This window comes from Mustela putorius, unplaced genomic scaffold, assembly GCF_011764305.1.
Source record: "Mustela putorius furo isolate JIRA1106 unplaced genomic scaffold, ASM1176430v1.1 tig00003972_pilon_pilon_pilon, whole genome shotgun sequence".
NCBI classification, from domain to species: domain Eukaryota; kingdom Metazoa; phylum Chordata; class Mammalia; order Carnivora; family Mustelidae; genus Mustela; species Mustela putorius.
The window spans coordinates 19,743,869-19,756,952 of NW_025422115.1; the positions used below are offsets into that span (position 1 = coordinate 19,743,869).

Here is a 13,084-nt window from a genome sequence, read left to right on the forward strand (position 1 = left end):
CAGAAAGAGCAAGAGTGTGCACGAACGGGGGAGGGGCAGAGAGAGGGATAAAAAGACTCCTTGCTGAGTAGGGAGCCTGGGTCTATGACCTGAGCTGAAGGAAGACACTTAACCAACAAAGCCATCCAGACACCCCAGTCCCTCATTTTATTTATTTATTTTATTTATTTATTTTTTTTAAGATTTTATTTCTTTATTTGACAGACAGAGATCACAAGTAGGCAGAGAGGCAGGCAGAGAGAGAGGGAAGGGAAGCAGGCTCCCCACCAATCGGAGAGCCCGATGCGGGGCTCCAACCCAGGACCCCGGGATCATGACCTGAGCCGAACGCAGAGGCCTTAACCCACCGAGCCACCCAGGCGCCCCTATTTATTTTTTTTAAAGATTTTGTTTTTTCTTTGACAGAGAGAGACACAGCAAGAGAGGGAATACAGGCCAGGGAGAGTGGGAGAGGGAGAAGCAGGTTTCCCACTGAGCAGAGAGCCTGATGCGGCACTGATCCTAGGACCCTAGGATCACGACTGAGCTGAAAGCAGACACCTAATGACTGAGCCACCCAGGCGCCCCACAGTCCCTCATTTTATAAAAGGAGAAACTGCAGCTCCACAGAGTAAACTGACTTGCTTGTTCTCTAAGTAACCAACAGCAGAGTTGGCACTAGAATTGCAATTGCCTAACTTCTAGGGCAATGCCCTTTTCACTGTAATGGAATATTAACTTGTATTTTTAAACTGATCTATAAAAACAAAATCTGATCCAGAGATAACTAAATATGCATCCAGAAACTTGTGCTAGACTGACTGCAACGAATTATTAGCTCTTCTTAGCAATATATCTTGGGCTCCAAAATGAAATTAATGGACACAATTCCATTTACAATAGCATCAAAAAGAATAAAATACTTAGGTCTAAATTTAATGAAAGAAGTGCAATGCTTGTAAGCTGAAAACTATAAAAAGAAAGAAATTAAGAAAATCTAAGTAAATGGAAGGACATCCCAGGCTCATGGGTTTAGATGGCAATTATGCCAAATTGATCTAGAGATTCAATGCAATCTTTAACAACAACGAGAAAAAAAGTTTTCTTTTTTTGCAGAAATGTACAAATTGATTCTAAAACTCATATAGAAATAGGGTATCTAGAACAGCCACCTTGAAAAAGAAGAACAAAATTGGAGGCCCCACAGTTTCTAACTTCAGATCTTATTCCAAAGCTATAGTAATCAAAAGAGTGTGACATTGGCAGAAAAATAGACGTATCTGTCAATCTATCAGGGTTTCGGGGTGCCTGGGTGGCTCAGTGGATTAAAGCCTCTGCCTTCGGCTCAGGTCATGCTCTCAGGGTCCTGGGACAGGGCCCCACATCAGGCTCTCTGCTCAGTGGGGAGACTGCTTCCCCCCTCTCGCTCTCTGTCTGCCTCTCTGCCTACTTGTGATCTCTGTCAAATAAATAAAATCTTAAAAGAAAAATCTATCAGGGTTTCTTCAGAAATAAACTTGTACCTTTATACCATACAAAAAAATTAACTCAAAATGGATCATAGACCTAAATGTAGGACGTAAACTTATAAACTGCTGAGAAGAAAACATAGGAGTAACTCTTTGAGATCTTGAGTTAGGTAATGGTTTCTCTAATATGACACCAAAACCACAAGTGATATGAGGGAAAATAAATTGGGGGTGCCTGAGTGGCTCAGTCAATTGGGCATGAGACTCTTGTTTGGGCTCAGGTTATGATCTCATGAGTTATGGGATTGAGCCCCCCATTAGGCTCCACACTCTGTGTGGGGTCTGCTTGGGATTCTCTCTCCCTCTGCCTCTCCCCCACTCACGTGTGCACTCTCTTTCTCTCAAAGAAATAATCTTTAAAAAGAGAAAAATAAGTTGGGTTAATCAAGATTAACAACTTTTGTGCTGCAAACAGTACCATCAAGAAAGTGAAAAGACAATCTATGTAATTACAGAGGGCTCACAGAAAATGAAATCCAAATGATCTGGATTGCCTTGGCTTTTTACCTTCTTAGGGATATTTTTTGATGAATCGAAATTCTTAATTTTAATGAAATCCAGTGTATCCACTTTTCTTTTACGATTAGTGTTATTTTTGTGTGTTTCCTGTTTAAGAAATCTTTGCCTATTCTGATGACATAGGGATGTTATTTTATGTTTTCTTCTAGAAACTTTATTGTATTTAGTTCTATTCAATTTTATCATGGGGTTAGGTTCATGTATTCATTCCATAGTCAATTTACAAAACAGTGCCATCAACATAACGATCCCCTCTGTGTCTTTTAACAGCCACAACACCTTTTCACCCTGCTCCCCCCACTCATCCCTAACCTGCGGCAACCACCAATTTTTTCCCCATCTCTAAAATATTGTCGTTTCAAGAATTTTATGTAAGTGGAATCATGCAGTATGTTACCTCTGAGGGTTTTTTTTTTTTTCATAATTCCCTTGAGAACCATCTAAATCAATAGTTTTTTTTCCCCCTTTGTACTGCTGAGCAATAGTCCATAGTATTTATAGACCACAGCTTAACTGTTCACTTTTGCATTTCTTCCAGTTTGGGCCTATTATGAACAAAAGCTGCTACAACCATTCATGTGCATGTTTTTTGTGTGAATATAAGATTTCATTTCTTTAGGATAAGAGTCCTAGATCGCAATTGCTAGGTCAAATGGTAATTGTATGTTTATTTTTATAAGAAACTACCAAACTATTTTCCAGAATGGTGATACCACTTTATCTACGCACCAGCAATATATATGGGATCTGGTTTCTTTCATTCTCAGTAGCATTTGGGAATATTACTATGTTTTATGTTAGCCATGTTACACATGTGTGCAGTAATATATTACTGTGGTTTTTAACTTTTTTCTAATGTCTAATGATGCTGAATATCTTTCTTTTTTAAAGATCTTATTTGACAGAGAGAGACACAGTCAGAGAGGGAACATAAGGAGGGGGAGTGGGAGAGGGAGAAGCAGGCTCCCCACTGAACAGAGAGCCTGATGAGGGGCTGGATCCTAGGACCCTGCGATCATGACCTGAGCTGAAGGCAGACGCTTAACTGTCTGAGCCACCCAGGCGGCCCAATGCTGAGTATCTTTTCATGTGTTTATTTGCTGCCTGCATATCCTGTATGGTAAAATGCCTGTTCATATATCTTGTCCATTTGTTAATGGCATTGTTTCATTCGTGTGGATTCTTTTTTAGTTGTTGAGTTTTAAAGGCTTTTTAAAAAGATTTTATTTGTTTATTTGACAGAGGGAAATCACAAGTAGGCAGAGAGGCAGGCAGAGAGAGAGGGGCAAGCAGGCTCCCTGCTGAGCAGAGAGCCTGATGCGGGACTTGATTCCAGGACCCTGAGATCATGACCCAAGCCGAAGGCAGAGGCTTAACCCACTGAGCCACCCAGGCACCCCAAGTTTTGAGAGTTCTATATTATAGATACGGGTCCTTTGTCAGATACGTGGCTTGCAACTATGTTCTCCCAGTCCTCTGCAGCATGTTTTTCTTTTTTCTTGCATGTTTTTCTTCTTAATAGGGCTTTTCACAGAGTCAAAGTTTTCAATTTTATTGGGATCCAATTAATCAACTTTTATCTTTTATTGATGCTTTTGGTATCATATCTAAGAACTCTGCATTTAAGTCCATGATCTATTTTGAGTCGTTTTTGGATAACGTCTGTGGTTTAGGTTGACATTCATATTTTTAGCTATGGGATGTCTAATTACTCCAGCACCATTTCTTGTAAAGGCTATCTTTTGTCCACTGAATTGTCTTTGTGCTTTAGTTGGGTATATTTATATGATCTCTATTCTGTTTCACTGATCTCTGTATCTATTCCTCCACCAATACTACATTGTTTTTTTTTTTTTTTACACAGTCTATAAACAAGCCTTAATACAGTGATTCCTCCTACTTTTTCTTTTACTGGTTTTAGGTTTTCTAAACCCTGTGACTTTCCATATAAATTTTAGAATAAGCTTATCTATGTCACCAAAAATCCCTCCTGGGTTCTGATAGGAATTACCTTAAATCTACAAATAATCTGGGGAGAATGAGCATTGTTACTATGTTGTCTCCTAATCTACGAATGTGGTATGTCTCCCCATTTATTTAGATTCTGACTGATTTTTTATCAGTGTCTTGTAATTTTCAGCATACAGATCTGTTTTGTTAGGTTTATGCCTAAGTACTTCATTTTTCTTTGAGCAACTATAAATAGTATTATTTTCTGAATTTTGGTTTCAAGATGTTCATTGTTCAATCCTCCTATTTTAAAATCCTCTGAATCCCTTTGTTTGGGGGATGCATTTTGTATTTTAACAGTCAGATTTTGTTTTGTGGCCCAATCTGAAACACATAGTTCTTTTATTAGTTAAATATTAACTGTTCCCATTCATTGATGAGTTATATTAGGTTTCTGAGTATATCATTTTCAGATGCTATAGACTTTTAATTTTCTTCAAAGTGTGGTTTGTCTTTCCTTCACTTTGTGTTTATATTTCTTCTGATAAGTTGGAAAGTTTGCATTTTTTCTATTGAATACAATTATAGGGATAACTTTATATAAACCTTTAATTCTGGGGTGCCTGGGTGGCTCAGTGGGTTTGGCTCAGGTCATGATCTCAGGGTCCTGGGATTGAGCCCTGCAACCGGATCTCTGCTTAGTGGGGAGCCTGCTTCTTCCTCTGTCTCTGCCTGCCTCTCTGCCTGCTTGTGATCTCTGTCAAATAAATAAAAAATATTTAAAAAAAAACCTTTAATTCTCATTTCCTGTAGATGGGTCTAAACATCTATTAGGAGAACAATTAAATCAGTAGTAGTATTTTCCTTCTCTTCCACCATCTGATTTTATATTTACATTTTGTAGTAGTCACACTTTGTACTTGCTAGAAAAGTATATAGCTTCCTGGAATAGCAAACTCAATTAACACTGTTTTTAAAAGTAAAGCTTTAGGGATGCCTGGGTGGCTCAGTTGGTTAAGCAGCTGCCTTCGGCTCAGGTCATGATCCTGGGATCGAGTCCCGCATCGGGCTCCTTGCTCGGCAGGGAGCCTGCTTCTCCCTCTGCCTCTGCCTGCCATTCTGTCTGCATTCTGTCTTCCTGTGCTTGCTCTCGCCCTCTCTCTCTCTGATAAATAAATAAAATCTTAAAAAAAAAAAAGTAAAGCTTTATTTTTCTCACAGAACAAGAATTCCAGAAGGAGGTCATTCTTGGCATTGTTTCACCTGCTCAACAATGTCATTAAGGACTTGAGCATTTTTCTGCATTTTTGCTATGCCGTCTTCAGATGTTGGCTCTTGACTTCGTGCTTGTTGCTTTGTGTTTCTAAGATGACTGCTGCAGCTCTAGCCATTACAACAGCATTTAAGGCAAAATGAAAAAGCTGGGAGCAGCACCCCGAGTGTCTGTAGAGTAATACATAATCTCTGTAACTCCACAGCATACTTGCTCTGGTGTCTTGTTGGCCACTAATATGTAACATGATCATTGCTAGCTATGAAGGAGGCTGCAATGTGACTAATTAGGTGGTATATTACTATTTAAATAGCTTTTCTGTTCTTACAGGAAAGTTCTAGATTTCTTCACAGAGATCTTCCACATTTGGGTTTATTCTTATGTCTTTTCTTCTTCTCTAATGTTATAAACTTTTTTTCCCTAGTGTTATAAACTTTGTTACCTTTTCTACTGGATATAGTGATAATTTTTAAATAAGCTGTTAATTTTTGAGTGTTGATTATACTGCTTTTTTATTCATCCATAAAACTAGAATCTTATTCATTCTGATAGTAAGTTAGCATGGCGAAGTAGAGGAGGGGCATGGAACCTCTGACACTCTGGAAGGACGCATGAGTACGGCCTCTACGTAAGACACTAGGGCAAAGGCAGGCCCTTGGAGCTAGCTTAGCCTCCCATGAAGGCCTGGGGGTCTCAACAAGAAGAGCGGTGGAACAGATACCTCCTCTAAGAGTGGAAGAGTTCTAACAATTGCCCACCATAGAGGGGCAAGAAGGAAAAGCATCACAATATAATATATTGTATCTTTTCATCTACTCTTAGAAGGGGAATTTATAGGACAGCTTTTCAAAACAGTGCAAAGAGCAATTGTAACTGAGGGAATGAAATAAATGCTTCCTCTAATATGAGGGGACAAGGGACGGAGCTTTTCTAAAACCTAGAGTTTTATTTTTTTTTTATTTTTTTTATTTTTTTTTAAAGATTTTATTTATTTATTTGACAGACAGAGATCACAAGTAGGCAGAGAGGCAGGCAGAGAGAGAAAGGGAAGCAGGCTCCCTGCTGAGCAGAGAGCCCGATGCGGGGCTCGATCTCAGGACCCTGAGATCATGACCTGAGCTGAAGGCAGAGGCCTTAACCCTCTGAGCCACCCAGGCGCCCCTAAAACCTAGAGTTTTAAACACAGTGCTTTCAAATAATTCGCTGAGCCCTTGGGTCTCCATCATGAAACCCAGAGGTGATGTTGGGTATAAAGTTTGAAGGGTGGTGAAATTTCTGTGTAAGAAAATGGAGGGGAGGGGGAAGAAATGGATATTGCTCCAAAAAAGAGTAGGGCAGCAAAAAGTGAAAGGAGACAAAAGGAAAGAGAGGAAGGAAAGCCAAGGATTTGTGACAAAAAGCTACAGTCCAAGGAACAAAAATGGCTGAAAAAAAAAGCAAAAATGTTTTTGCTTTTTACGTAAATTTGAAAGAACAAGTTTACTGAAATATAACTTAAAGTTGTTGTGTTGCTGTAATGTTATTCTGTTTCCAGAATCTTTGAGAAAGTCAGCCTCATACTAAAGCCTTGCTTCAATGATTCTTCTCCTACATGAAATCCTATGTTATCATTTTTCTTTTTCAAGACTGAGCTCATTCACGTTTTACCAATTCAAGTAGCTTTCCATTAAGCCCCTAGACCGAATTGAGCTGTCTCTTTTGTGTACTACTAGAATTCCTGCAACCTCTTTTTTGCCTTTTACTCTTATTATCTCTATCCCCCTCTATGCAGTGAACTCCCTGTTAATGTTCAATAAATCTTCCACAATTTTTGGATGGATGGATGATGCATGGGAAGACAAGTATACATACAAGGAAATGGAGGATACGGTTTTCCAGAGCAGCCAGACTTCAGGTACTTTTATTGTTTGAGACAAAATTGTAGTGGAGGTGACGTTTGTCTTTATCAATCTCCCACATTTCTTCTTACTTTTTCAGTACGCCTGCCCTCCCAGGTAGTCAGCCCCTTTGTCCTCACTGAAAGATCTCAAAATTCTCCCTCCCGTTAGACCTTCACTTTGCAAAGTTTCTTCTTTCTCTTCTCTCACTTATCAAAGCATCTGCTTAGTTGTATTTAGTTATGTAATTATCTGACTGATGCAGGTAATACAAATTGAAGTATGACAAAAATCTTAACTATCCCATTAGAGAATTTGTACTTTAAGGCAGACATCTGTTAATCATATTTGCTGGGAAGAACATCTTTTAATGTTTCCCGCCCTGACCATCATCTTCTCTCTTCTGGTTCCTTATCTAACATTCTGGAAAGTCAAATATGTGGAATGGAGATGATATCATTTATTGAAGTCACTTTTAAAGGTGACAAAATTAAGGGTCAGAAAATTTGATTAACAAGCTAGAGGCACAGGCAGCCAGCAATAGTAAAATAGTGAACTGTTTAGGGAGTTAAGAGTGGGTTCTCATGGTGAACAATTAATATTTCCAATAAAAAAACTAACTTCCGGTTTCAAAGGCCACAGTCCCTTCTGCGAAACTCTGTAAGGCCTCAGTGAAATTCCTTCAGTCTATATGGTACACTTCTGTCAGAGAGTCGGGGCTCTTTTGCCTTTATTTTTTCTCTTCCTTTCTACTTCTTCTAAACAATTGAAAACAGTGAGATTCACCTGTATTTTTAAATGAGATGACTAAATAAAAAAAATAAGAAGTGAGTTGCCAAAAGTAGCCTTTGAGGTAGATAACTTAATTTTGTTCCTCTGACTACACAGAGTTACCTGCTAAAATAATCCAGGGTTGTCTGAGCCAACAGGAGTAACTTCACTGCTTATCATTCATGGCCATAGATAGCACTAGAGGAAATCTCAGAGCCTACCTGGATAATGAAGAATGTTAGACCCAAGAAAGTTAAATGTTTGCCAAAAGTCAGCCTAATGAATTAGGGAACTAAGGGCCAAAAAAGAGTTGGAATTTCCAAGTTGGAAGCTCTTTCAAACATGCTGAGAGGTTCCATCGTGGGGTTTTGGAAATCGGGAAAGGCTTGTTGGCCTGGGTGTGTCATTTCTTGCCAGCCTCTCCCAGTCACAGCACACAACACTAACATGGAAACTTCCTTTAATAAGCTTTGCATTTGCTGTCCTTATGATCCTTAAATTATTGGTGGCTTTTCCCTAAACCATCCAAATGATTTGTATGGTTCACCCCTAGTATCAACTTGCTCAGTGAAGGAGGTGTAATCCAGGGGGGTTTCACAGAGGGTTCTATTGTTGCCTCAGAATTACTTCTGATACTCCCACCACACTTCTTACAGATCCAACAAATATATCATTAAGCCTAAAGGGAAACCTTTTTGTTTTTAATATCTCTGCTCTCACCACCTTATATCTAAGATTAATTTTTTGTCTTATCCTTATTTTTCTCAGCTGACTCTCTGTCCTCACAATCCTTGACTTGGGTCATTCTGTTTCCATTACCCTCAAGGCTACTGCTTAGAATATCACCAGTCACACTCCCAATTATCTCCACCTCAGGTCTTGGCTCTACTGCGTCAATTGATTCTATCTCAGTAGTGAACTCTGTCAACGCATCTCTTATTACTGATTCATTTCCTATCTCTGGCTCTGTCTGGGCCCTTGACTCAGCCCAAACCTCTGATTCGGTCTGAGTTCCTAGCACTTTTTGGGCTACTGTCTTTGTCTCTGTCACTGGCTCTGTCTGGGTCCCTACCTCTGTTTGAGTCCCCGTTCTATGGACCTTTGATTGTAACACTGAACCTGACTGTCTTTCTAGTACCTGGCTCATCTGTGTAGAAGCACCTATATTTGTTTCAGTTAGCCCCAGCTGTACTGTGGCTACACTTCCTATCCTTGTTCTTGAAATAGGGATCACAAGGAGATTTTGATCTGGAGGGGTAACTCGGGAACTTATATAATTGAGTCCAGAGAGGAACCCTAGAGAAAAAGAAAAGTCAGGGTCAGCACTGTGGGTTAGTAATAGATAAAATCTTAAGTCATGAAACATCCCTGATACACTGGCTTAATTATAATAGAATTTGACTTATGATACATTTCTGAATATCCTTTTCATTATCTTTAGGGATCTGGGATTCAAAGCATTGATCCCAGCTTTTCTGTAGAACAATATTTCCCAAGGGTATACAAGCCAATTCATTGGGGCATGGGAAAAAAATAGTAATGTCTTTTTGTATTTTTAGCAAATTTTGTTTTCAGTTCTAAAATTTTTGTAAAAATTTTATTTTTTACATAATTTAAATTAAAAAAATAAATTTTATATTTAAATTTTGTAAAAAGATTTTATTTATTTATTTGACAGACAGAGATCACAAGTAGACAGAGAGGCAGGCAGAGAGAAAGAGATAGAGGGAAGCAGATAAAATACAATTTTAAATTTAAAAATAAGGGGTGCTTGGGTGGCTCAGTGGCTCAGCCGAAGCCTCTGCCTTCGGCTCAGGTCATGATCCCAGGGTCCTGGGATCGAGCCCTGCATCGGGCTGTCTGCTCTGTGGAGAGCCTGCTTCCTCCTCTCTCTCTCTGCCTGCCTCTCTGCTTACTTGTGATCTCTGTCTGTCAAATAAATAAATAAAATCTTTTAAAAAATTGTATTTTATAATGTAATGAATATATTAATGATTTAATATATGTACATATTTTATAAATAACCATAGGTCTTTTGGAATGCTTGCTGAGAAGTGTTTTACTAATAGGGTGTGTGATGCAATGGATTGGAGACCACTGTTAATGAATGAATAAAAACAAGTATATGGCTTAGAAGGATGAAAGGAGAAGTGTTATAAAGGCAAAACTCCTATATTACCACTCTGCTTTATATTGGTAATATTTCAGAGGAACATATATCATATGTTGAAGTTTTATTTTGGAGATTCATAAAGGTGGAGAGGTTATTTGATATGATAAAAGGAGAGGAGGATTTTAGAACCATCTTCTGGAAGGACAGAAGAACTATGAATTAACTCTGTTAATGTCTATGCCTTCTTTCTCTACTTCCTGAATCTTGCTCCTATCTGTGTAGGGACAGGTATCATTATAGAAAAAAAAATGTTTTAGATAAATTGGAAGGACTTGCTCTTAAGAATTGTTCATTGACATGGAAATAACTCTTTTAGAGCCCTTCCAAATTATGAGATTCTAATGTGCCAAACCAAAAGAAAGCAAAAGAGAGAGAGAAATGGGACCAACCACGTAAAAATGTCTCCTTGGTGCCTTCACTGTTTACAGGAGCATTAACTCACCAGCTATCATGTAGAAGATACTGCTCCACCAATTGAGGCGGTAGACTAATAGGAAATGGGGCTTCAAGACGTTCCTACTGTACAATTTCACTTGCATCAGGAACAAGATGAGGCAGAGGAGTAGGCAGGTGCCTGGGATCAGAATGAAAGCTATCACTACCCATCATAACTCTCCTTCGGCTCTCCCACCCAATTCACCCTCTTCCCCCTCTTTGTACTTCCTTGTCATCCAAACCATCTCAGTTATGTGTTGGAGGCCTATTACCCATGGCAGTGGTCATGGGAAGACCCAGTCGGCAATTAACCAAGATGGGAGAGCAAAGGCTTCTGCTTTGACTAGAATAAGGTTGTCAAGGTGGAGCCTGTAGATAAGACCAATAGAACAGGTAGCTAGTTAGCTGCATAGTAGTTTTCTGGGTGCCAGAAGGGCCTCTAGCCTATGATATCCCCTTTACTCGTCCATCAGATAACAACTCCTAGAGGTGTGTCCATTGGGTTAAACATAATCTCCTCAGGGTCCCCCCCTTAAGAGTTAATAGCCCCATGGGGAGTAAAAGCTTATTGAAAGCTTTCTTCCCTTTGAGAGGAGACACTGTCCTATGATAGCAGTGTTCATGTGAGGGAGGGAATGACTTCGTAAAATAAGGGGAAATGGCACAGAATGGGAAGAAATACGAGGACTCCAGGGACAAACTTTTTCCAACATCACTGTGTACCTGAGATGAAAGAGAAGATGGATATGCCCAGATCTATGTAGGTTTTGTCTCCTGGCCCTTTGATGAGAGAGATGCTGAGCCACATAATAATAGTGAGGGTGATGAGGGCAGAGATGAGGAAGAAGGCCCTGGAGAATTGGAGGTAATCTGCCAGAAAAAGTGGAAAAGGAGAGGTTTGGCTGGAGCAGAGGTGACCTGCCCTTAAATAAGGGTAGATAGGTTCTAGGAAAGGTACTGAGGGACAGAGGAGGACAGGATTAGGGTGTGTCTTAATATGTAATATAGTCAGAGTAAGGAGCCACCCAAGTGGGTGGCTTCACAGGCACCAGTAAGGACCCTCTTTCCATCTCCTCATTGACATGTGGAATTCCTTTAACAAGGAAAGAAATGTATTCCACAATGAGTGACAAGTTGAAATTATAACTATACCCTTGAGAGGCACATTATGAGGTAACTTTCATATTAAGGTGCAAATGACTAATTTCCTTTTTCCTAGGAAGTTGTGAGTGCAAAGGTAATAAAAAGCACAGGGTTGCTAGGCATTAGCTTCCAATAATTAAGGAGTTGTGGTTTTTAGGTCATTGGGGAAGTCTAGTCCAAACAAACCTGGGTAAATTTGCCCTGTTTGGAGGAGTTGTCCTTACATGCTTGTGAATGAGGGGAGAAAAGGAGGAGCAGGGTTGTGGGAAGGACAAAGGGAGAGAGGGGTGCTATGGAGGATCTGAGCAAATGTACCAAAGGAGGGGGCTCTAGGATTTGGAAGGCACTCACAGGGTGCCTTTGGCACATGGCTCCAGCAGAGATCATGGTGACACACTGTCCAGAGCCCTGCAAAGAGTGTCTTCTTGTCTTTCAATACCATGAACTTCACCCAATGTAAAGAGGACAAGGACAGCAGCAGGACAAAGATGAAGCCCAAGAGGCCAGCACAGAACATGCGAATGTAGCTTTGGGTCTTCTCCAGAAGCTGTCGCTGGTATGGTGACAGAGAAGAGAAGCGGTGCATGCAGTAGGGGAGAATTGGCTGTGATGGGAAAGGGAGGAGGACATCATGAAAGGAATATTGTCTCAAGCATCTCCATCTCCACTCACAGAAAAAATAAGCCATAGGTCTTCTACTGGGCAGGAACTCTTCCCCACCCACACTTCAGGGTCTTTTTCTCTTCTGGTTCCAGAGCCTCCCACAACTTTTAAAATATATTCCTTTTTAACCTGTTCCCAGTTTAAAAAAAAAAAAAAGATGGAGTTAACTTTGCCTCTTCTCCCTGACATTTCCCCTATGCCATATACAAACTGCTTCATGCAAAAGCACCCCACCACTACCTAGCCTTTTGTAGAAAAGGCTTCCTCACCCTGTATGTTGGGTAACCCAGGATGCTGGAACTGTAAATACTGTGGAAGGCCATGGTATGTCCTTTCCTTCTTTCCATCCTAGTCTCTGGCTCACTGCTCTTCTCAACTGCCATAGAACTTAACCCACGCTGACCTTACACACTTTCCTGCCCCTCCCCCACTCCAGGAAACACAACTAACTGGAAGTGTACAGTGTCTTTGTCTCATTTGTCAGATCTGGTTCAATCCCTTTTTCCCATCCAGGTGTCTCTTGAGCTCCAGACACCTATAACAAACTGGGTGCCGAACCCAGGTTTCTCACAGATCCACCACACCCAAGAGGTCATTGAGAAATGCAGGCATCTTTACTCTTCATCCTACACCCCCTTTTTGTGTCCTTTATTTATTTCCTGCCAGTCACTCAATCACAATATGTCCTGCATCTCCTGACAACTTCAACTCCTTAATGTTCTAAAGCCCATCTTTTATTTGTTTCCTCTTCCTTAGAACATCTTTTCTATAA

General features: G+C 40.1%; 1 protein-coding gene across 1 annotated transcript; it reads right to left on the bottom strand.

The window, feature by feature from the left end:
* Positions 1-7,121: 7,121 nt before the first annotated feature.
* LOC101686293 (transmembrane protein 202-like) lies at positions 7,122-12,673 on the bottom strand. The gene is made up of 5 exons (XM_004758366.2): positions 12,582-12,673; positions 12,001-12,253; positions 11,230-11,376; positions 10,514-10,645; positions 7,122-9,194 (listed from the first exon to the last, which is right to left on the bottom strand). Exons 1-5 carry the CDS (start codon positions 12,657-12,659, stop codon positions 8,635-8,637), a joined length of 1,170 nt encoding a protein of 389 aa, XP_004758423.1. The 5' UTR covers positions 12,660-12,673; the 3' UTR covers positions 7,122-8,634.
* Positions 12,674-13,084: the final 411 nt, after the last annotated feature.

Coding starts and splice junctions, on each gene's coding strand:
- LOC101686293 (XM_004758366.2), bottom strand. CDS start 12,659: ATGGAAAGAAGGAAAGGACATACCATGGCCTTCCACAGTATTTACAGT. Junction 12,254..12,581: donor TGGGTTACCCAACATACAGG/GTGAGGAAGCCT, acceptor TTCCCATCACAG/CCAATTCTCCCCTACTGCAT. Junction 11,377..12,000: donor CCATGTGCCAAAGGCACCCT/GTGAGTGCCTTC, acceptor TTTTTCTGGCAG/ATTACCTCCAATTCTCCAGG.